Source organism: Halichoeres trimaculatus, unplaced genomic scaffold (assembly GCF_033239565.1).
Source record: "Halichoeres trimaculatus isolate MK-OKI-2021-1 unplaced genomic scaffold, fHalTri1.1 fHalTri1_scaffold_16, whole genome shotgun sequence".
Lineage (NCBI taxonomy): Eukaryota > Metazoa > Chordata > Actinopteri > Labriformes > Labridae > Halichoeres > Halichoeres trimaculatus.
This window is the reverse complement of record NW_027437194.1, coordinates 5,689,326-5,712,916: the sequence shown is the minus strand read 5'-3', so window position 1 is coordinate 5,712,916 and position 23,591 is coordinate 5,689,326. Positions and strand designations below refer to the sequence as shown.

Sequence of the window (23,591 nt, the reverse complement as noted above, 5' to 3'; positions counted from 1 at the left end):
AAAAAACTTAAGGCAGACATTTTTATTGATATGTTGAGAACAAGGGTTTCATTTGCATTTTCCTAAACTTCATTTTTTTTTACCTGTTAAGTTTTTCTGCTGCTTTTAAAACAAGAACTGACTGTCTCACCTCTTAATTTGTTCGGAAAGACATTGTTTTGTTTATAAAACACGATGGGAAAAATAACTCTAAGTGACTGAAGCTGCCAAGACCGGCAAACAACCGGAAATACTCAGAATTAAAGACTACATGGTTCAGCTGATGTAAAAAAAAAAGAAAAAGAAAAAAAAATCCAGGCCTGTGCAAATGTTACTCCAAATTGTAAATGTGTTTTACTTTGATAGATTAAATTTGACATCCCAAAATTTCACAGCAAAATCAAGGTGTGTCTTGACTTAAAAAAAAAAAAGTTTATGTAGTATAAGTGGGTGAAAAAGCGCCATGAAGTTCACCTGCCAGGTAGGAAGTTTAGCCTTCATCTCCCATCACAGCGTGCCGTCCCGTAGAAAACTTCTACAGGTGGATCAGATGTGGCACGTGATACAAACAGACCTGATTTATTCCCACACGTCACGCGCGCTCTGTCCTCCATGCTGCCTAAATATGGGAACGTCCTCGCGCAGATTCACTGTGAAAAAAAGTGTGAGCTCGTGCAGCTGCTGCTCCATCCTCCGTCCCGTCACACAGTCACACACCGAGCGGTGCTCCCCTCTCTGTCCGGACCAGCAGCCTCTTTCTCCCGCTGTGAGCAGCCCAAACCCGCGCCAACATGGAGGCCATCAAGAAGAAGATGCAGATGTTGAAGTTGGACAAGGAGAATGCGATAGACCGAGCTGAACAGGCCGAGGGGGACAAGAAGGGAGCCGAGGACAAGTGCAAACAGGTAAAACACACATAACACCCCTACTCTCTCATATGAAAGAATCACTGCCACTCTAAACAGGTGTGCCATCACAGGGGGGCACTCACAGGTGCAGGTGAGACAGGACAAGATCCTGGATATATTGCACATAAAACTTTTGATTCACCACTCTCTGATCCCACATCCACCTGTGACACTTGCTTCAAACAGGTGTTTTTATTAAAGGAGCTCAAATTCAACTTTGTTATAAAGGTGCAGTGCAAAGAATTTTAGGAACTAGCTTTGTCTTCTGAATCAGATCACTCATAAAAAACTGAGACACATGACAGGAGATTCACTTAGTTTAGCTTTAAATTCCACCTGTGTGACAGCTCAAACACACACACACACACACTAAGGTCTGTGTTTTATTTTAGATGCTGAAGTGATGATAGACTCAAAGTGAACAGCAGAGACGATCCGCTGCTCACAGTTTGACCATAAATAGAAAACAAGCAGAGAGCTGATCCTCCGGGCTCCAACATGTTTCAGTTCATCCACAGCTGAGTTAGAAGAGAGGACACACACAACTGTCTCATACGGTGTGTGTATATGTGTGTGTGTGTTAGTGTAAGGGAGGGGTGTCCCACCTAATCCCATCTCAGTAAGTCACACTGATATTCATAGACAGTTTGACACACGTGTTCCTGACACTCATTCTTCGTCCTGTCATGCTGTAAAAACCTGTTTGATGATTTAACATCGTTTTATTTATTACAGATCCAAACATGTCAGACTCTGTACAGAACCCCCACTGACTATTACAATAATAAATACAGTTAGCTACCAATACATTTCTTACAGTAGAAAATATATTTATACAAAGATTTACAAACAGTTATTATTACAGTTTATAATGCAGTTGTTACATTTCTTACACAGGGATTCATACAATGATTACAGTTATTAATACATTACATAAGAACAATTATTACAGGCATTAATTCATTTACTACAGTTTTTAATTCAACTATTACAGTCATTAAAGTTTTAATGTTGCACTTATTACAGTTTATAATACAGTTATTACCATTCTTATGCAAGTTTTACAGTTATTAAGCATAAAGAAAAAGAATATAGTTATTACAGTTATACACAGTTATGCTTACAATAATCATTTCATTCGCTATGATTATTAATGCAGTTATTACTGTCATAAATACAGTTATTAAAGTTAATTACACATTTATAACAGTTCTTATAGCATTATTAATACAACTATTACAGTCATAAGTTTAGTTGTTGATGTCGACAGTTATTGATTCATTTTCTCCAGGTCCTATTATGTTAATTTCAGTTATGCGTTCAGTCAGTATTACAGTTAATACAGTTCCTAAGTTTAAAAACTGTTCAGTTTAGTTCAGCTCTTAAACTTTCAGCTATTAAAACAGTTATTAAAGTTATTATCATAGCTATTAATAAATGTGTTATAGTTAATATTACAGTTTAAACACATTTGTTAATAGCTATTACAGTTTGTATTACAGTTTAAGATACATTTTGCTGCAGTTTTACATCATTATAGTTAGAGGTATAGATAAAAGTAATAAATACAGTCATAAATATAGATATTACAGTAAATGATATAGTTATTGTCACAGTTATTAGAGTTATGAATCCATCTAATATTACAGTTGTTAATACAGTTATTACAGTTCTTACAGCTTATTTCAGTTATTATCACTGTTTATACAGGTATTATCACAGTTCCTATAGATTTTATTATGGTCTAATGTTGGGCTGTGAAGTCTGCTCTTTATGGAAAGTCTCTAACAGTATTTGATATGTTATGATGGGTTTGATATAGTGTTAATGATAATACATTTTTAGGATGACTTGTTTACACCATCTTTCAATGGGAAAAAGTGAAGGAAACAACCTCTTAATAGGTGCTGACATGTTTCGCTGGTGTTAGCACGTCCAGAAGTGATTCAGCTGGTGAATCCCTTCCTCTAACAAACCCACATTTAGCTTGTTGCTAAAGTATCAAAGCTCCCTTAATTGGCTCCAATCCACAGTGAAACAGACCCTTGTGATTTTAAAGCACTCACTCATCAGTCAGCAGAGCTGTTAATCATAGTATAAATTCAAAGTAGATTTTTCAGAGAAGTGAGCAGCTATGTCATCTTATAAAAAGGAATTACGTTGGACTTTAGAGTTGAGTAATGTCCCGTTTTTAACCTGGAGAAGACAGGCTTCGTGACCAGTACTGCAGCTAGTCACCAGGGGGAGCTCCAAATGTCCCAGCTACTCTTCTGGGAAGCTATCATATGGTCCAAGTTTTTATACAGACCGTGAATAGATGTTAAACTCCTGACATGAACGGCGACAGACTTGGATCATAAAAACAGATGTAGATTTTAAAAAGTGACTGATTTTTTTGTGCATCCTCCCTTCATTATTAGACCAGGGCTAAAGTCTGAGTATTGGGGAAAAAACTTGGACGAGAGAGTTGATTTAGTGCTGACAGTTTCATTTGAACCACAACCACCCGAAAACAGAGACACAGTTTGTGAGAGACGGAGAGTGATTCTGAGGGGACTCAGATCTCTGAGTCTCTTAAGTTTTCTTTTTCAACCTGGTTTACAGTCGAGCCATCATTATTTCATATTAAACTGGTGTAAAGAAACAGTAATGCTCTACCAGCAGCCTGCAGGACGTCATGGATCATCACCAGTTTCAGTCGATCACCTGGAAGAACAGAAATGTTTCCATCCACTGAAGTCTGAGACCTTTCTACCGTCCTGTGGCACAGCTTCGTCACAGACTGGATTTAATGAATGTGTGGTCCAGTGTATGAGGACTCAGAGTGTAAAACCAGAGGAGGAAAGGTTGACTAGACCCCGACTGAGCAGACAACATCTCCTTCATCAACAAGAAAACTCTGCGCCCCCTGCTGGATCAAGACTCAGTGCACATGTCCGGTTGTCTGAAAGTTTTCATCAAAGATCCTGCTTCAGCAACAGAAGAAACACCTTTAGTTGGGCTGACTTTTTTGAAAGACTTTTTCAACCCTTATTTTTTCACTGAAGAAGTGACTGTTTCCAACGATTTTTGTTTTACAGTGCTGCAGATGATTTCCCATTTTTATAGTTTATCCAATGACTTAATTTGTGCAGTGGATGATTTAATTCTTTAACCATTCAGCAGAAGACTTCCAATTTCTTTAACATGCAGTCAATAGTACTATTTTTTACAGTGCAGTGGATGCCTTTTTTTATTGTTACAGTGAAGATGATGTTTTCTTTACCATGCTGTAGATGATTTTTTTTTACAGTGTAGTAGATGGTTTAATTTTTTTTACAGTGCAGCAAATATTTTTTTTCCACCATGCAGCAGTTGATTTCAGTTTTTTCAGTGCAGTAGAGTTTTTCTTACAGTGTAGCAGATGATTTTTGATTTTTTAAATGTATTTATTTTTTGATTACGTAATGATTTTTTTTCCTATACAGAGGATAATTTTAGATTTTTTTGCATTATAGCTTATGATTTCTTTTTTATTATTATTATTTTTTTATGTGTATAATTATTTATTTAATTATCTTTGTAATTTTTTTTTGCTCATGCAGATAATAATTTTTGATTTTTCTTGCAGTTTTTTACAGTGTAGCTTATGATTTTTTGAATTATTTATTTTTTAAATTAATTAATTAATTAATGTTTTAACAGTGTAGTGGTTTTTTTGCCAATGCAGAAGATAATTTCAGATTTCTTTACAATGCAGAAGATTTTTTTACAGTGTAGCTTATGATATTTTTTCAATTAATTAATTATTCTATTTATTTTTTAACTATGTAGTGGTTTTTTTTTGCCCACATAGGGGATAAATTTAGATTTTTACAGTGCAGTGAGTGTCTATTTCTGCCCAGCCTTCTCTGAATTGTTGTCACAAAGGCAGTTGCGACTGTTATTCCCTCAGTGTGGTCTGCCGGCTCAGGACTGTGGGGCTATTTAAGACCGGGATGCCATACATGGAAACAGACTGTCAGTGAGATATAGAAAGGACATTTGTCCGGGACATTGTCGTGAGGCTGCATCATTTACTGTCGTCTTTTAATAGTCTGCAGCCTGTTGTTCGAATGTGAACAACTGAAACAATCTCTGGACACCAGCCATGGATCATTAAAAACTACAGACCATCTCTCCCCTCATGAAAAAGGAACCAGTTGGACTGGCTGGTTGAACTTATGTATTTTATATTGTCAGAAGTTTTCCTGCAGATTTTTGCAATGTGGGCTGTTGAGCTTATATTAAAATCTGTCGTATCACCTAAACTCTTGTGCTGTTGCAGTCACATTTGGTGCAGATAATAATGATTATAATACATTTTATGTGTGAGTATAAGATCTGAGACTAGTTTGACTCCATTTGGCCTGTAGGTGGTGTTATAGCAGCTCAAAATAAACAGGTTTACCCGAGTGTAATCACCCGCACACCTGGATGGTTTATTAAAGGACGACTGAGGGGAGGTGAACAGACAGAATATTGGTTTATGCAATGATTCTGCAGACCAGTGTTCAACTTCTTTTTCTCTCTTTGTGTGTGTGTGTGTGTGTAGCTGGAGGAGGAGCTGCTGGGCCTGCAGAAGAAGCTGAAGGGTGTGGAGGATGAGCTCGACAAATACTCTGAGTCTCTGAAGGATGCTCAGGAGAAGCTGGAGCAGGCTGAGAAGAAGGCCACAGACGTGAGTGAGGGGTGGGGTCAGAGGTCACAGGACTCTAGTCACATACAGAAGTCAATTCCAATATACTAACCCTCATCATATGAAATATATAAACATTAGGCCAGTGACACAAAATCACCTGGTCAGTATAATATATAATCTTTAAGACTATACTACACAATCATTACATCAAAAATAAACCATCATTATGTCAAAAAAAGATCAGCAGTAGCACTTTAATTTACCATTATAGGCTTAAACACTGTTGTTTATTTAAGTTCTCTGTGGCACATTAATCTCAGCTAATTCTCAGCGTGTTCTCTGTCTGGATACTTAAACATGTCTCCAGGCGTCACAGCTTTTATGACCATGTATAGAGCAGGAACGCAGGAAGGAGAGTGGAGCCGTAATCCTCAGAGGAGTGAATTCTCCCTGCAGAGATTTGACCAAACATGGAAAAACAACCAGAGAGAGGGTTGATTTACGATTCACAGTCTGCAGGGCTGTGAAAAAACAGAAATATCAAAACAATGAATAAAATATTTAACTTAAAAGAAAACTTTTTAACCAACAAGCAAATTATGAGACCAAAAACTTAAATCTTCAAGTTTAAATTTAACTATGTAACCATCAGCTGAACTGTTAGGCCAACAATTGAAGTATTCAATGAGCAACAGAAATATTTGACCTTTAAGTGTTCAACTGATAACAAAAGTATTAAACAAAACCAAACTGTTGAACTAACATTTAAACAATGAGACCAACTACTAAACTTTTCAAGCTAAAATATTTTTTTAAATTATTAACCAAAACATTGAACTTACATCTTGTTGTAAAATCAGTGTACAGTGGAAATTTTATTGATGAGATTGTCCATAATATAATGTAAAATAATATAAAATGATCTAATATAATATAATGTAAAATAATATAAAATGATCTAATATAATATAATATAATATAATATAATATAATATAATATAATATAATATAATATAATATAATATAATATAATATAATATATGATATGATATGATATAATATAATATAATATATTATAATATAATTATGTAATATAATCAAATATAATAAAATAAATTTTAATAAAATATAATACTATATAATATAATACACTACAAAATTATAAAATAAAATTAAAATGAAATGTTATTTTATTATTAATTTTTATTATGTTTCTTTATTAATATCATTTCTATGCCATTTTTTTAAATTATTATTTGACATTCGATATACAGTGACGAAAACTTTGATCTTGAGCTGCTTTCTGAAACTAATTTTTTAAATAATTAACCAAAACGTTAAACTAACACCTAGTTGTATAAACAGTGTAAAGTGGAAAGTGTATCAATCAGGTTATTCATAATAAAATATATATATAAAATATAATATAATATATAAAATATGATATAATATAATATAATATCATATAATATAATACAATATATTATATTATATTATATCATATTATATAACAAAATATGATTTAATATTATAAATTAATATAATTTGATAAAATATAATTAAATATAATATTTTATAATATAACATAATATAATGTTATATAATATTATATAATAAAAAATACTTTAATATTGTAAATTATGATATATTGTAATGTAATACAATAAAATATTATTAGTATTATTTGTATGATTAGTATGGTTCAATTCAAATGTAGTGAGATCATAATATTTCGTCTGCTTCTTTAGTGATATTATTAGATATTTTTTTGATAATAATAATGAACACTACAATCCTGAGCTCCTTGCTGAGGGGAAATTTCCTGTTAAGCTGACCTAGTGGCTGGTTACAGTAACTTTAGAAATCATAATTTGTCTTTAAAAGCCGAGTCAAAAGATCCGAGTCACTGCAAGAGCCGAGTCAAATGATCCAACTCTTTAGAAAAAGCCAGACCCTAAACCTGAGGGTCACGTGTTGCTTCTGTTGCCACGGAGACAGGTAGACACAGGTGAGCACCAGCAGCAGAAGTGAGGGCAGGTAGATACAATGGCGGCCTTCAGCTCCATAGAGGCAGTTCGCAGGAAAATACAGGGTCTGCAGCAGGTCGCCTTCGATGCAGAGGACCGAGCTGATCTGCTTCAGGAGGAGGCGGACATGGAGAGGGGGGCCAGAGAGAGGGTAACACGCCTGAAAACTCAAGTTATTCATCAGCTTGTTTAAATGAATAATCTAATACTTTTTAAATTTTAAGTTGTTTTGAGCTGAAATCAGTAGAAACTATCAGTAGATGAAGTGAATTCACAGCATAGCCTCAAATTATTAAACTGATACTGAAACTGCTGCTGGATTTCTCACTGTGGGATTAAAGAAAGAGCCACAACAGTTAATACTTTATTTTAACAATAATAATTCTTTATTTATTCATATATTTATATGGCACTTTTCAATACAGGTGACAAAGTGCTTCACAGTCAGTCAGCAGTGATCATCTGTACCAAGAGCTATGTCTGTAGCAAATTATTTACGTGTGTGTGTCGTGCAGGCTGAAGCTGAGGTGGCGTCTCTGAACAGGAGGATCCAGCTGGTGGAAGAGGAGCTGGACCGAGCTCAGGAGAGACTGGCAACAGCGCTGCAGAAACTGGAGGAGGCAGAGAAAGCTGCCGATGAGAGTGAGAGGTGAAGACACGCGTCTATATTTAAAACATAATCTATACGGGGTGTATCGTGTGTGGATATGGATATGGATGGATATATATCACTGTGATCAGTGTTATTCAAAGTGATCTGTCTTCTGGTCATCACCTCCTCCCTAAGTCAGCGAAGCTTCAGATCAGCTGACAGATCACACTAAACACTGCACAGTAAATAAACCACATAAATATAACCTTCTTCCTCCTCCTAATCCTCTTTCTCCTCCTCATCCTCCTCCTCCTTTAGCCTGACTCACTGATTAAGCTGAATCAAATTTTGCATAAATAAGTCTGTAATTGAAAAATACACATATTTATATTCTCCTCCTCCTCCTCTTCCTCAGAGGGATGAAGGTGATAGAGAACAGAGCGTCTAAAGACGAGGAGAAGATGGAGATCCAGGAGATGCAGCTTAAGGAGGCCAAACACATCGCAGAGGAGGCTGACCGTAAATATGAGGAGGTGATACTCCAAAATATTACACAAAAACAACACAATACATGACGGAAATACACAATGCTTCACAGTTTGTGTGTGTTTGTGTGTGTGTGTGTAGGTGGCTCGTAAGCTGGTGATCCTGGAGGGAGATCTCGAGCGCTCAGAAGAGCGAGCTGAGGTGGCTGAGGCGTAAGTTTACACACCTGAGACACCTGAGACCTCCTGTTTAATTTATGATGTCATAGCTCGGGTCATGTGATCTGTGCTGTTGTAGAGCAGGTCATGTGATCTATGCTGTCATGTGGTCTCTGTTTCAGTAAATATGAATGAGTGGATGCTGCATTGACTGTGGCTGTTTTCCAAACCGCTTACTACATACTACACGTGAATGTAGTATGTAGTAGTCACTGCATACTGCCTACTGCTTTTGCATGTATTATGTAGTATAACTGTTCTGTTGGGTCTTTTTTGTAGTATACTACTCTGGTTTTCAGTTTAGGAAGGCAGAGCTACAGCTGATGATTTATTTTCTTTTTACCTTTATTAAAAATGTACGAAACAAACTTTCAGTAGATGGTGATATTTTAGGTATTTTGTCAACCATATCACAGCAGAAACATCATATTTGATTTTTAATCTTACACCAAAAGTTATATTGTTAATTTTAAAAAGAATGGATTGACTTTTGATTTACAGCTGGTGAAATAAATGCTTCCATATACTCCATGTATGGTTTAAAAAAAAGGCAATCATTGGTTTATATGGGCTTTAATGTATTTGTAGAAGTAAACACCTCTTTTACAACTAGAAGTGACAAGATTTAGTTGTGTTTCTTCTCATCACTTCACTTCTATCTCACAGACCGTCTAACGTTAGTGTTGTTGTATTGTAGTTGTAATGCCGACACATTCCAGTAGATGGCGGTAATTCACCAAAACCTGCCACCGGTATTGACAAACAGTGTCAGCACCGTGCATTGTGGGAAACAGTTTGCCAGGTAGACTGGTCTGTTGCATACTGAGAAATTTCCCTGGATCAGAAGGACGTGCAGTGATTTTTGGCATACTGCAGATTTTGCAAGTTTTTGCATACTACCTCCTACATACTAAATTCTGGCCCAAATAGTAGGCAATGCTGGTGTTGTAGGCGGCTTGGAAAACAGCGTGTGTTGTCCTGCTGCAGTGATGTATTAGCATGTCGGCCATATTGCTAGTGGCAGGTCTGCCCTGTGGTTTAATACAAGTAGATGCGAAAACTGTATACTTCCTGAATAATGAGCACTTAAGTTTTCCTTTTTTTCTTTTTTTTTTTTAAGTTTCTATACATTCAATGACTAAACATTGTTTAAGGTCTAAAAAATGTTTAGGTATTTCAAATACATTGTTTGACCCTGCAAGAGGCAAACAGTCTAGTTTTCGTTTCTTTAAGATATCCATTACAGAAATTGTAGACATTTATTTTAGGGATGCACGATATTGGATTTTTGCCGATATCCGATATGCCGATATATCGAAACCCCTTTTGGCCGATACTGATGGCCGATACTGATAATCACAAGTTTGTTTGTTTTTTTCACTGTAAAGAAAGCTAAGTGTATCCTGTACTGGAATTTATATGTTACTCTAATTGTGACTGTCTTATTTGTTTAAGAAACACACATAAAACAAGACAAAAAACATTTGATTTTACCATAGATGAGAAATGTATTATTTTTTCACACTCAAGACATTCAGTATTGAAGTACAGAAAAATAATTTCTTTAGATCACATGAACTTTAAATGTACAATGCATTTTTAAACATAACCAAGTTGCATTTGATTATTTTAGAGCTACTGTAACAACCTGGTGACAGACACAGAGCTCTGCAGTGCAAATAAATGAAGTGCTACATTTTATTTAAGGAGCTTATTTTTTAGATGGAAAATAATAATAATCCTAACTGAATAGCACCTTATCGGCTGTGCATATCGGCATAAATTTTCATATCTGCCTATACCGATAAACATGTTTTTAAGCTTTTATCTGCCGATACCGATATTGTGCCGATAATATTGTGCATCCCTAATTTATTTAGTTCTGTTTTTTTTAGTTTACATTTTTACAATGAAATTTTGGGAGGGAATAGGTAGGAATGAACAAATGGTACAGTTGGTTACTTCTGTATACATACTATACGTCTTCCTGGATTGCCACTACCAATATGGCTGCAACACTGACGTTTGGCCCAGCTAGACCATGTGGTTTTTATGTTTATACCCAGTCCGGTTATTTCACTGACCATGACAGCGACACTGTTTTTACTCTGCATGGAAAAAACTAACCACACACACATGAGTGTGTTTTTTTAACATGATGCAGTTCATCATCATCATCACCTGCACAGCCCTACTAACCCTCCACCCACCCCTCCTGCAGCAGGGTGAGGGATCTGGAAGAGGAGCTCAGACTCATGGACCAGAATCTGAAATCCATGATGTGCGGTGAGGACGAGGTACTGATCCTGATCCTAAATCTGTTCCTGAGCCCTGTCCTGGTCTTGATCTTCTTGCTGAACTGATCCAGATCATAATCCGGATCTGATTCTTCTCATCTGATTTCATTAATCTGATTCTTACCCTTATACTACATCTCAACCTGATCCTGATGGGATCCTGATACCTTTCCTCATACTGATCTGATCATGATCTCTATCCTGGTACTGATCTGCTTACGATCCTTGTCCAGATCCTGAGCCTGATCCTCATCTTCATCTCAGTTTATACTGAAGCTCTCGTCAGGAGCATTCGGTGCACCCCGGACAGAGGTTCACATCAGTGTGTGTTTACACGGTTTCTATAAACAAACCCTGACTGAGGCTCACAGCAGCAGCGTGCTCAGGGGAAATATTTAGTATGACTAAATCACATCATTATCCATCCACTACTGAAAATAGTCTCCTCTCCAGGAGCAGGAACATTTTCCCTCTGCATGACAGGCTCAACCACAAAAGCCATTTTTTAAATTATCATTAAAATCATCCTGGTTTCTCAGAGTGAGATGGAAACAGGCTCAGAGTCTGATCTCCTCTTTTACTCCTCTTTTCTATTCTCCTTTTCCTCTTCTCTTTTCCTCTCCTCCTTCTCTTTCTCGTGTTGCTCAGTAAATCAGGTGATCTGGAGGAAGAGCTGAAAAATGTCACCAACAACCTGAAGTCTCTGGAGGCTCAGGCTGAGAAGGTAGAGTATGAAGCGATCAGACCGAGTGTGTGTCAGACACCTGTTTGTCCAGGTAGAACATTTCTCACTATGAGGACCCTGTCAGCTCGCCATAAAGCGGCGGTTGGAGGTGGTTATTAGGGTTGGGAGAAAAAATCAAAGAATTTTTTTTTTCAACAAATTAATATTGTGATGTTTTTGTTTTGTTGTTTTTCCATTTTTAAATACTCCATTTGAGTCTTTGTTTATTAGCTGGGTTGGGAAAAAGTTTAGATGTCAGATCCCTTATATAGGTCTTAAAAACTGACTCACGTGATATACATGTAATGTTAGAAGTGTGAAAAAATATTGCGATATATTGTGATTCTTTGATCTCTAAATACAGATACTTTTGTTAAAATTTAAAATTCATATTTTGGCAGAGTTGGAGGTAAAATATGACTTCCTCACCTCCACTACAGTAGATGGCGCTGTAAGTTGCCTACAGACTATATATTAAACATGGTAGTGTAGCAGACTGATAAAATCATATTCTTGGGAACTATTTTTGCACAATATCAGATTTTTTTATGAAAAACATTGTTTACACTAACTGACAACATCTTTCACCAATAATTTCTTTGCAACATCATTTTAACATCGCAAAAATTTAAGTTTAAGTTGATGCACTTTGTTTTGTTAAAATCAAGTGTATGTTTGTAACTGCATTTGACTTTCAGTATTTCAAAAATATTAAAATAGAAAAGTTTCTTTTCAATCAAACATTTTGGTTTGTCATTTCAATTTTTCAATAATACTGTTTGATTTACATAAACGTCAACTGTATTTTTTTTCTGAGTTAACTGTGAACAATATCACAATAAATCACAATATTGTGACATTGTGATATATCATGATACTTATATATCATGACCCAAGTATCAAAAAATCAAACAAAAAGTTGCAAATAATGGAAATATCAAAGAACTGCAAATCAAATCGAATTGGCACCCCAAAAAATCGTAATCGGAAGTCAAGCATATCGTCCCAGCCCAAGTAATGATCATATTAAATGCTGGAATCAAAATAAATTAGGATCATCAGTGTGTAAAGACAAAGATCAGGTTGACTCTCAGCTGATTTTTCAGCACATCATGTCCGACATAAATAGTCACTGTAATGTGTTCAATGTTTGTGTGTGTGTTACAGTACTCACAGAAGGAGGACAAATATGAAGAAGAGATTAGAGTTCTCACTGAAAAACTGAAAGAGGTAAAGTCACAATTACATGACAATCACTATCATTTTATAGTTCTGTAATCCAGGTTTGTGTTTTCTGTGTCTGTATTTCCTCTGCTGTTCCTCTATTTACACTGTGAACTGGTGTTAATGCTGCAACGCCCCCTGCTGGTCTAAAGCAGAGCTCCAGTCTGAGCTTTTTATGTCCTTACATTATGAACTGAAATGATACAGAAATCATCTCTCTGTCCCTCTGTGTGTGTGTGTGTGTGTGTGTGTGTGTGTGTGTGTGTGTGTGTGTGTGTGTGTGTGTGTGTGTGTGTGTGTGTTAAGGCTGAGACTCGTGCTGAGTTTGCAGAGAGATCTGTGGCCAAACTGGAGAAGACCATCGATGATCTGGAAGGTAACGAACTGGTTGCTCTGAGTCTGTCAGCGGTTTTTAAAATCAAAGAAAAAACTTTTGATTCAGGAAACACACTCACAGGTGTCACATTTGTGTAGACAGGTATACAGTTGCAACAAGTGTGGGAAGGTGTTAAGTTAACAGGAAACAAAGACTTCTCTTCTCTTCTCTTCTCTTCTCTTCTCTTCTCTTCTCGTCTCCTCTCTTCTCTTCTCTTCTCTTCTCTTCTCTTCTCTTCTCTTCTCTTCTCTTCTCTTCTCTTCTCTTCTCGTCTCGTCTCGTCTCGTCTCTTCTCTTCTCTTCTCTTCTCTTCTCTTCTCTTCTCTTCTCTTCTCTTCTCGTCTCTTCTCGTCTCGTCTCTTCTCTTCTCTTCTCTTCTCTTCTCTTCTCTTCTCTTCTCTTCTCTTCTCTTCTTCTCTTCTCTTCTGTGTTTCTTTTACTTGCCATACTTAAATGATGTAAATATTTTATACACTGAAGGTTTGACCTGATCTTAAGGTGTTGTTTATTATCTATAATATTAGGGCTTACTATGAGGTGAGATTTCTGTTTAACCTGTTGATTTTAAAGTCAGAGTTCAATGAATCTGGCTCTGTTTAACCTGTTTCCACTAACATGTATAACGAGATTATGTTCGAAGACTTTGAATTTGCTGAAAGACTCCAGTCTCCACCTGTAATTATAACATGACTTTATCTGCAGGCGATTGAGCGCTCAACTGGAAAACTTTGATTATAGATTATTATAAATTATGTAGACAACTGAGAGAAACACTGAGGATGGAGAACTTCATCGTACAGCACCCTTCAGTCTGAATCTTTACACTCTGTTTTTACCTCTGATCTTACTTCCTGTTTCTTCACCTTTCTCCTTCTGCGTGTGTGTGTTTCTGTGTGTGTGTAGATGAGGTGTATGCTCAGAAACTGAAGGGCAAAGCTCTCAGTGAGGAGCTTGACCTCGCCCTCAACGACATGACCACCCTGTAGCTGCTCACTTCTGTCCCACTTGCCTCCACCTGCCTCCACCTGTTTACTTCATCTGTGTCACTTTCTTCCCTTCAACCCCTTCCCCATGTGTGTGTGTATGTGTATGCGTGTGTCTTGTTTCCTCTTTATGAAAGTCCCCCCTCCCTTTGTCTGTACTGAATCTATTAAAGCTCTTTGACTTCCTGTTTTCTCCTGTCTTGCTTTTCTGTGTGATGATCTTCAGGATTGAAAAGTGTATTTTTCTTTATGTTAAAATCTGATTAGTTATATGTCAGTAATGTTATAATTTCTGCATTTTATGAACACCACAGATGAGAAACCACTACAGCACTAAGAGGCACAGGAAACAGTGATTTAGGCTGATTGAGAAATGATGTAGTGTCGTGATTTGTCCAGCAGAGGGCAGGACAGAAGTCAGGACATGAAATTAATGTTTGTGCATCTGAAGCACCTTCAACCATGGTGAAATGAACAAGGAGCAAATTGATAAAAGAATAAACACAGTTCTTAAAAAGCTGAGGTCAAACAAAGGTAAAAAGGGTATTAAAGGAGGATGTTGAGTTTTTATCTTAATTTTTCTTATTATTATTATTACTATTATTATTATTATTACTATTATTTTTATTATTATTATTATTATTATTATTATTATTATTATTATTATTATTATTGTTTTGATTATTACTGTTATTATTATTGTTATCTTTGATTTGTGATATCATCCGTCACATCCATCTAGGTTTATTGGACTTAGGATAAATGTCTATTCATCATCATCATCATTTTCATCATCATCATCTTCCACACATGGATGTCTGTCCTGAACACCTTTAGTACTGTTCAGTCTGAGGTTTAGACTCAAATGTGTTAAGCTGAACAAGTTTCAGGAGTTAATGTCAGAGAAACATGAAGGATTTATTCTATTTTTTTATCTGACAAAAAAAATTATATATATATTTTTTAAAGTTCCTATTTTTAATCGGAGCTCAGGTGTTGACAGGTGTTTACACGTGAGGCAAGTTTTTGTTTGGTGTTGTTGTGGAGAGATTTGGAGCCAAACAAAGATTCAGGAAAGAATCAGCAATATGAGAGTGAAAACAATGAAAAAACAACTTAAATAAAAATGAATGAATAAAATAACACATAAATAAAAAAGTAAGTACACAAAGAAAGTGGCTCAAGAGACTGATCTAAACCTGAGTCTTTGTACCAGATAACACCCACAAACACACAGACTACAAACCACATCACATCTATCAGGTATAAATTTTTCCAATTTGACTTATTATATTATCTTTACTTCTAATATGAATATTATTTTTTACTTTGAAGTAATGTGTTTTATATTTGTACACAGTTTAGTAGTTAAAGTTTCAAACACAGACAGTGTAGGACCTCTATCTGTGCAGGTGTTCCCATCTCACCTTTGCTTCCTTCCTGCAGAGAAACTGGCTCAAGCCAAAGAAGAGAACCTGGACATGCACCAGGTCCTAGACCAGACCCTGCTGGAGCTCAACAATATGTAGACCCTGATCCAATGGCACACCTGCCCTAACATCTGACCTATATGCTAATCTGGTTGTGTCTGTTTGATAAGGTTCTTGATCAGGTCTCAGAAGACAAATGGTCTCACAGAGAAGAAGAGGTTCAGATTAAAAAACAGCTGTTTATATAAAAACATCAGTCTGAAGAATTATTGAATCTGTGGACTCAAGTACCTGCTCTGTGCCACCACACTATGTTCAATAAACTGTTCAATAAACAGCTGATTGATGACTGATGAGCTGATGGTCACAGTGTTATTATTCCAGGATGAATAACATGTTCCAACTTGATGCTCTACACACACTGACTTAAGAAAAATTTACTCAGTAGATTTATTAACAGTTTGTGATAAAGCGGGGTAGACACTGAACCATCCGCGGTCCATCCTTCATGTGAGTGTGGGTGTAACCATCAGGCTCTTCTGACGGGAAGTCAGACCGATGTGAGCAAACATTTATTTAACTTGTTTAAACTGACTGTTATCCATTAGCCTTAAGTAAATCTGATTTACAAATAAAACTGTCAGTAGCAGAGGACACTAGTGGACACAGCTGAGCACTGTCAGGTACGTAAAATTCTGCACTTCCTGAATATTAGCATTTTAGCTCAATAGAGTGTGTTTCCGTGACGTATTCAACTATGGCTCGACCATGTTGGAGGCACTCTAACTAGTAAAAGTCAGTGATATCTCTATTTTTCTTGCTGGCTGAGTCCTTCACAACAGGTATTAGTGTGCTTCGTGCGATTTTGTTGGCTGATAAGACGATTTAAAATCATATTTTACCGCGCACTATCTCCAGCCGTTCAGTGTTAACGTTCGGATACCTCCACATCCGGGTAACTACCCTAATCGTGACGTCAGTGCACACAGCGCAGGATCGTAGGACTTCGTTGGTTGGATATATAAAAAGACTTTTTTGGTTGGTTGAAATATATCTATTTTATATATCTATATTTTAACACATTTTAAACATTTAATTATGCTATTGCTGTAAATGTTAGCATTTTAGCTCAATAGCTTCCAGGTCATGTGACCCATTGACCCCAAGCCAGTGCAGGATGATGGTAATGAGCTGACTGGTTGACAGTCTTTTGAATGTCTTAATTTTTGACATTTCCTGTACTTTTCTTTAGGTTTTTGATTTTATCGTCATTACTATGGAGATGGCCAGAGAGATGCTAATGTTAGCTGCTCTGATGCTAACAGCACACGCTGGTTAGTCTCTTTACTTTATTCTTCATTTGAATGGTTTGATTTGCAGGGCTGTTTCAAGAGCTCTGAGTAGGGTGGCCAGAGGGCTTATTAATACTCAGCTGAATGTTATTTCTTCTCCTTGTTTTTTTTTAACTTTAGCCTACAGTTTCAGCTCTGAATTGAATCAGATTATTAACCCTACAAGTGTTTTCCCATTGTTTCCTGAGTCAGGTTATTATCTTTGTGTGTGTGTTTATGTTTGTGTGCGTCTCAGACTACGTGCAGCCACCAGTGAACTTGTCGTGTGTGGCTCTTCAGGAGGGTTCGTCTGTCTCAGGAACAATCTCCTGTGAATGGAGGGACTTAGGAACCCAAACTAAAGAATTTCCTACAACATACACACTCTGTGTTAAAGAAATGAGGTAAGAATTTTCCCCAGCAAACTTTAACTTTTCAGATGATTCAGGGACCAGGAAGCATTTCACTGGTGAAATTAACTGAAATGAATCTGAGTGTGCTTGTGTTCCTCCTCAGTGGTCAGGTGAGCAGCAGCACCACACGTACAACCAGAGCTCAGGTGTCTCTGGGAACCTACCCCAATCACATGACCCTGGAGATCTGGGTGCAGGCTGAGAACAATCTGGGGACGGCTGAGTCAGAACACCTGAGGAAGGACTCTGGCTGGTTTGGTGAGTCCACCATGGGTGTACTGAGCCCTGAGATTCTGCTGGCTCAGACCCCCTCTGTAACATGACTTTAGAGCTGAAGATGATAGAATAGAATAGAATAGAATAGAATAGAATAGAATAGAAAATACTGTATTTATCCCGAGGGGAAACTCAGGAGGAGTTACGGCGGCAATCAAGAAAACAAAAGTGAGAAAGTGTATAGAAAGTGCAAAGAGCCCAGGACTGAGCTTCTTCCATTAGGCATGTCTGTATATAGCATGTTGCTACTCTGCCTCCTGGTATTCCCTCTGTTGCTGGGTTAGCACGGCTAGCTCGTCCATCTTGTTGGAGATAGATCTTACGTTCCCAATAACGGTGGATGGAAGGACAGGTCCATGTTGTCACTTCTTGGCTCTCACCTGGGAACCAGCAGATCATCCTCTCCTCCTTCTCCTCACCTTGTGGGGAACATTAGGCCTTGCACCAGTTAGCATTGACATTCTTCAGGCTGCTTACAGCTGATCTCATATGTAAACAATGCAGCCATGGTTACATGTAGGATCTCCAGACAAACACAGGAACAAAAACAGTAAAAATATCACTGAAGACAAAACCAGTTTGGTGTCCATGACCAAAAAATGAGCTGTACAAATTAATGATCCAAAATGAAGACAAAGCTGTCGCAACAGGCAGCCACAACCAACAGGGTGGCGCCTAGCAACAATAGACCAAGACGTGACCTAGCAATCTGATGGTGATTATAATGATGAAGGTGGAGATGGTGATAACACTGGTTTTCTTCTTGTTGTTTCAGTGAAGACTAATCCCCCATCAAACGTCTCCTTGATCTCTGAGCAGAGTTTTCCCACCTCTCTGCTGCTCAGATGGACTCCGCCCATTAATAAAAGCTACGTCAGGTTGAAATACCGCATTAGATATGCACCCGTGGGAGAACACACCTGGATATATGTAAGTTTACTTTAATGGCTTACAGTTCATAAACAGAGTAGATCAGTGTTTTTATTCTCCAACATAGCCTAAAGTATATATCAGAGCATTGCTAACAGTTAGCTGTATTGATGCCACTCAGGTACCTGAAGAAGACACATCAGAGGACATTCTGTCCTTTAGACTGCAGAACCTGCAGCCTTTCACGCTCTACAACTTTCAAGTGAGCTGTAAGAATGCTCGTCCAGGACATGGGTACTGGAGCGAGTGGAGCGACATTGGCACAAATTCAACACCTGAAGCTCGTGAGTTTACACCTCTGAAAGACTAAAATGAGGTTTAAATTGCTTGTAATAAGAAAAAAAAAATCTGCCAATGGAACAAGAGAAAAGTTACTCATAATAAGACATTATTCTAATTTTAAGCAAATTTTCAAGCTTTTTTTTTACTTGTTACGAGCAATTCAGACCTCTTTTTTGTCTTTAAACCACTTGAAACAAGACATTTTTCTGGACTGACCAGTTGAATATGGCTCATAATAAGTATAACAAGACAATTTTTACTCAAAATAAGTCAAAAACACCTGCCAAGATGTCACTTTTTTTGCAGTGTAAACAGTTTTGCCACATGTGAAAGCTGTTAGCTACTGATCCACCCCCTAAACAGTCCAGTAAATTAGCATAATAAACTCAATGACTCAATATATATGTGTATATATATATATATATATATATATATATATATAGCGTATATATCTATATATATAGCGTATATATATGTAGTAAATGCAGTCCAAGTTACGTGATCCATTGATTAGTGTCCATTCATTACTTTTTCCCCCTGTCTTTTTCTTTTTTGTACCAACCAATCACAGCTCTTAGAAGACTGTGTCATACCTAACAAAGGGGTTAACCACACCTCCTCTCCAAGATCAAAGTTTATGTCCCCTCTTTGCTCAGAGTTACTCTCAGAAACTTCCTGAATTACTCTGAAACTCAGATTCCTAGGCTAAGTTAAGAGCTGTCTAAGAGGACTCTGAAAAGCTTTGTAAATTATAGTCTAGTTTTTCAGACCGGGGACATGTGGATCTAGAATTTGTAGTTTTATATGTTTGATAATTTAAGTTTCTCTATCTTTGTATCAGGACCACCAAGAAAACCTGATGTGTGGATTATCATCTCACAGGGAAACAACACAAAGATACGAGAAGTTCAGATTCTTTGCAAGGTAAATCACCTGATAATTTAACTCTGAGTTTGGGCTTTCAGGTAACAGAGGTGTGTTTCTGACAGAAGCCTTTAAAACCTAACGGGAGGATCATCAGGTACGACCTCAAACTTACAGACTACAGAGGGACGAATGGCAGCATGCAGCAGGAGATGGTGTTCATCAACTCGTCCATAACGGACAGCAGGTTCTACAACAGAGACATCACAGTCCTCAAACGGGTCCTCCTCCCTGACAGTCAGACTTTCAGAGTTTCTGTGTCTGCAGTAAACTCTGTGGGGCAATCAGCTGCAGCGTTTTTAGGTGTCCCTGAGCGAGCAAGAGGTGTGTGCTCTTCATCTCTCTAACGCTTTCCAATGTGATGATTTGATCAGTCTCAACTATTTCCTCTGTAATATTGTAAATGTGACTCTCTGTGTGATGCAGAGCGCCCCCCAGTGGAGGATCTTAGAGTGTGGTCCCATGATGGCCGTCTGATGGTGGAGTGGAAGCCCCCCAGGGGCTCAAAGTGGACTGAGTTTGTGGTGGAGTGGGTGGGGGGTGGCCAGAAGAACTGGCAGAGAGAGAAATGGATCACAACACGCACAAACATCACAGGTACCACAACATGTTCTTCTTTAACTTCATAATTTTTTTTAAAGATCTTGTAGTGATGTGTTCCATACTTTGTATTTAAAACTCTATATTTGTATGTGTTTGTGTGCGTGTAGGTCCTGTGGAGCGATGTGTGTTTTACACAGTCTCAGTGTATGCGATGTGGGATGGATGGAGGAGCAGAGCAGCGAGTGTTGAGGCCTTTCTGGAGGAAGGAGGTGAACAGATTATTCATTAAAAAGCAGCTTAGTGTGATTTTTAGTTTTATTCTTCAACAATTCAAAGAAGAACAACGTCTTTTTGTTTATATGTGGTGTTGTAGCTCCGAATGAGGCCCCCTTGGTCCGTCTCAATGATGTTCCTGGTCATACCGAGGCTCACCTGGTCTGGGATCACACTCCACCTGAGAAACTTTGAGGATTCATCACCACCTACACAATCTACTACAAGACAGGAGCTGACACCAGAGGTACCCATTCACCTGTTCACCTGGCTCTCATCTTAAAACCACCTGTATAACTGTGTTACCTTACTGTGTTGTTTACCTGTCTAAGGTATAACAGTCCCAGGTAACACCTCTTCCTACATGCTCACCTCTCTGTCACCTGACACAACCTACGACATCTGGATCGAAGCTGCTACTGTCGCAGGCGTTTACCGTGGACCCACCCACTCATTCACCACACAGAAGTAGGTTAATGGAGACCCACTGGTGACTCTCTGCAGGTTGTTACTAACTTGACCAAAGTTTATTTTCAGCTGTGGAAGATTTAACGTTTGACTGACTTGTTGCATACCTGCTTATCTTGGACTGAGATGTGACACAGATAAGAAAGGTGTGCAAAGATGTATCTCAGAAACTTACCAAAAGTATTAAGTATCCATTACTTTTTTGCACAATGCACTTGTTGGAAACTACCTTAAAGTTGACAGTTTACTACAACCTCAGTGCTACTGCTTTTTCTCTTATTAATAATAGCACAGTCAAGATAGAAAGAATAAAAACTCTCCTCTCAGCTTGTTCATGGTCAAAAAATGGCTACATTTTGTATACATACTGAAGGAGCAATAAAATTTATATATATCACAATGTTCTTCCACTTTCACCTCTTGAGTTTTTGAATTTGTTTCCGTACTTGTCATGAAAACCAAAATTTCATTGGAATTCAGAATTTAATCCTTTAAATGCCTGTTTGATCACATTATGCTAATTATGAATAAAGGGAAATTAGTGTAAAATCACTCTTTTTTTTTTTTTTTTTTAACCAGACAATAAATGCTCAGAATCTGAAGGGATAAGTTTTCAGTGAGGAGCTTGACCTTGTCCTCAATGACAATACCTGCCTCCACTTGTTTACTTTATGTGTCACTTTCTTCCCCTCAACTCCTCCCCCCTTCCTGTGTGTGTGCGTGCCTGTGTGCGTGTGTGTGTGTGTGTCTTGTTTTCTCTCCCCTCCCTTTGCCTGTACTGAATCTATTAAAAGTTCTTTAACTTCCTGTTTTCTCCTGTCTAGTTCTTCTTTATCTGTGTGACTGTTCTCAGACTGTTCATAGATTAAAAAATATGCGTAAAATGAATTTTGTTTTTGTTAAAATCAGATAAGTTTTTGTCAGTAATGTTTTAATTTCAGTATTTTCTGAACAACACAGATGTGAAACCTTCACCCCAGCGATCAGACACACAGGAAACAGCGATTGAGGCTGAGTTAGAAATGATGTAGTATCACTTCTTTTCCAGCAGGAGGCAGGACGAAGTCAGTACATCTTAAGTTTTTCCATGCCAGGTGTTCCTGTCTGACCTTTGTTTGAAACTGGACAAACAGGAGAATCTGGACATGCATCAGATCCTAGACTAGACCCTGCTGGAGTTCAACAACATTTAGCTCCTGATCCATGACCTTATCTCAAACTACACCCCCTGTTGGGAATAGTCTGGAATTGACCTTTTTTTACCCATTCTTTTCCCAGTGTTGTTGTTGGTTTATTTTTTCATATCTATTGTAAAGGGGCGCTGGGTAGCTGGCTGCTCCTAGGTTCATCCCATTTCTGTGTTTCCCCATGTTTGTTTTCTTATATGTCTTGAAAGGGATGTAACTGAAATGAATTTTTTCCTTGGGGATCAATAAAATATTCTGATTCTGATTCAATGGCACACCTGCTCAAACATCTGACCCAGGGGTCTGCAACCTTTACTTTCCAAAGAGCCGTTTTGCCTCAGCTCACCTGGATAAAAGTCATTTGGGAGCAGCACAATCTACTTTATCTTCACATCAAGACAAAAAGTGTATAATCAGATGAATAATTATATAAACAAGAAGTTTTGTGTTTATAAATTTGTACATGTGATTTTTTCGTTATTTAAAAAAAGACATTTGTTGTGTCATAAGTTTTATAAATTTGCAAAATGTATGAAATTTTGATAAGTTGGAAATTTAAAAATAAAAATGAAAAAAATGTAATTAAAAAATGTGCAAAATTTAAAAAAAGAAAATGCTGAAATGTCATAAATTTGCAAAAAAGAACCCCTAAATAATGCAATTTCAAAATGTTGCTTAATTTCCAAAAATAGTAAAAACTTTCTAAAATTGCAAAAAAAATGGATTTAAAAAAAAAAAATCAAAAATTTGCCAAATCTTCAAACAATGTGGAGCTCTTTTTCTTAATTTGCAAAAATTTCAAAAAAATTGAAATAAAAAAAAAAAAATCCCCCCAAAATTCAAAAATCTGCAAAAAAAATCCCCCAAAATTAAAAACTTTGTCCCAAAAGGTGATGTATTTTTAGTAATAAAAAAAAAAAATCTTGTTTTTACTAAGTGTCTGTGTCGTTATCATTAATACCCTCTCTAAGAAAAATATTAAAAGACCTTTATTTTAATGATATTTTTAAAGCTATAAGGAGCCACTGCAAAGGAGTCAAAGAGCCGCATGAGGCTCCAG

At 37.2% G+C, this 23,591-nt stretch overlaps 2 protein-coding genes across 6 annotated transcripts; both read left to right on the top strand.

The window, feature by feature from the left end:
* The first annotated feature begins 617 nt into the window (after window positions 1-617).
* Window positions 618-16,253, top strand: tpm2 (tropomyosin 2 (beta)). Of its 4 annotated transcripts, none has more exons than XM_074690516.1 (9): window positions 618-884; window positions 5,461-5,586; window positions 8,090-8,223; window positions 8,582-8,699; window positions 8,794-8,864; window positions 11,816-11,891; window positions 13,059-13,121; window positions 13,422-13,491; window positions 15,921-16,253. In XM_074690516.1, the coding sequence occupies exons 1-9, from the start codon at window positions 771-773 to the stop codon at window positions 16,001-16,003; spliced, it is 855 nt and encodes a 284-aa protein (XP_074546617.1). In that variant the 5' UTR covers window positions 618-770; the 3' UTR covers window positions 16,004-16,253. The 4 variants fall into 4 exon arrangements, with proteins under 4 accessions (XP_074546617.1, XP_074546618.1, XP_074546616.1 ...); XM_074690517.1 differs by lacking the exon at window positions 11,816-11,891 and adding an exon at window positions 11,092-11,167; XM_074690515.1 differs by lacking the exon at window positions 15,921-16,253 and adding an exon at window positions 14,395-14,660.
* A 157-nt stretch (window positions 16,254-16,410) lies between these two features.
* Window positions 16,411-21,781, top strand: LOC141804997 (interleukin-6 receptor subunit beta-like). Of its 2 annotated transcripts, none has more exons than XM_074689659.1 (12): window positions 16,411-16,587; window positions 17,157-17,238; window positions 17,492-17,639; window positions 17,752-17,906; window positions 18,700-18,854; window positions 18,976-19,138; window positions 19,978-20,060; window positions 20,129-20,384; window positions 20,487-20,657; window positions 20,771-20,872; window positions 20,977-21,123; window positions 21,209-21,781. In XM_074689659.1, the coding sequence occupies exons 2-11, from the start codon at window positions 17,181-17,183 to the stop codon at window positions 21,069-21,071; spliced, it is 1,386 nt and encodes a 461-aa protein (XP_074545760.1). In that variant the 5' UTR covers window positions 16,411-16,587; window positions 17,157-17,180; the 3' UTR covers window positions 21,072-21,123; window positions 21,209-21,781. The 2 variants fall into 2 exon arrangements, with proteins under 2 accessions (XP_074545760.1, XP_074545758.1); XM_074689657.1 differs by having other exon boundaries at window positions 20,126-20,384.
* Window positions 21,782-23,591: the final 1,810 nt, after the last annotated feature.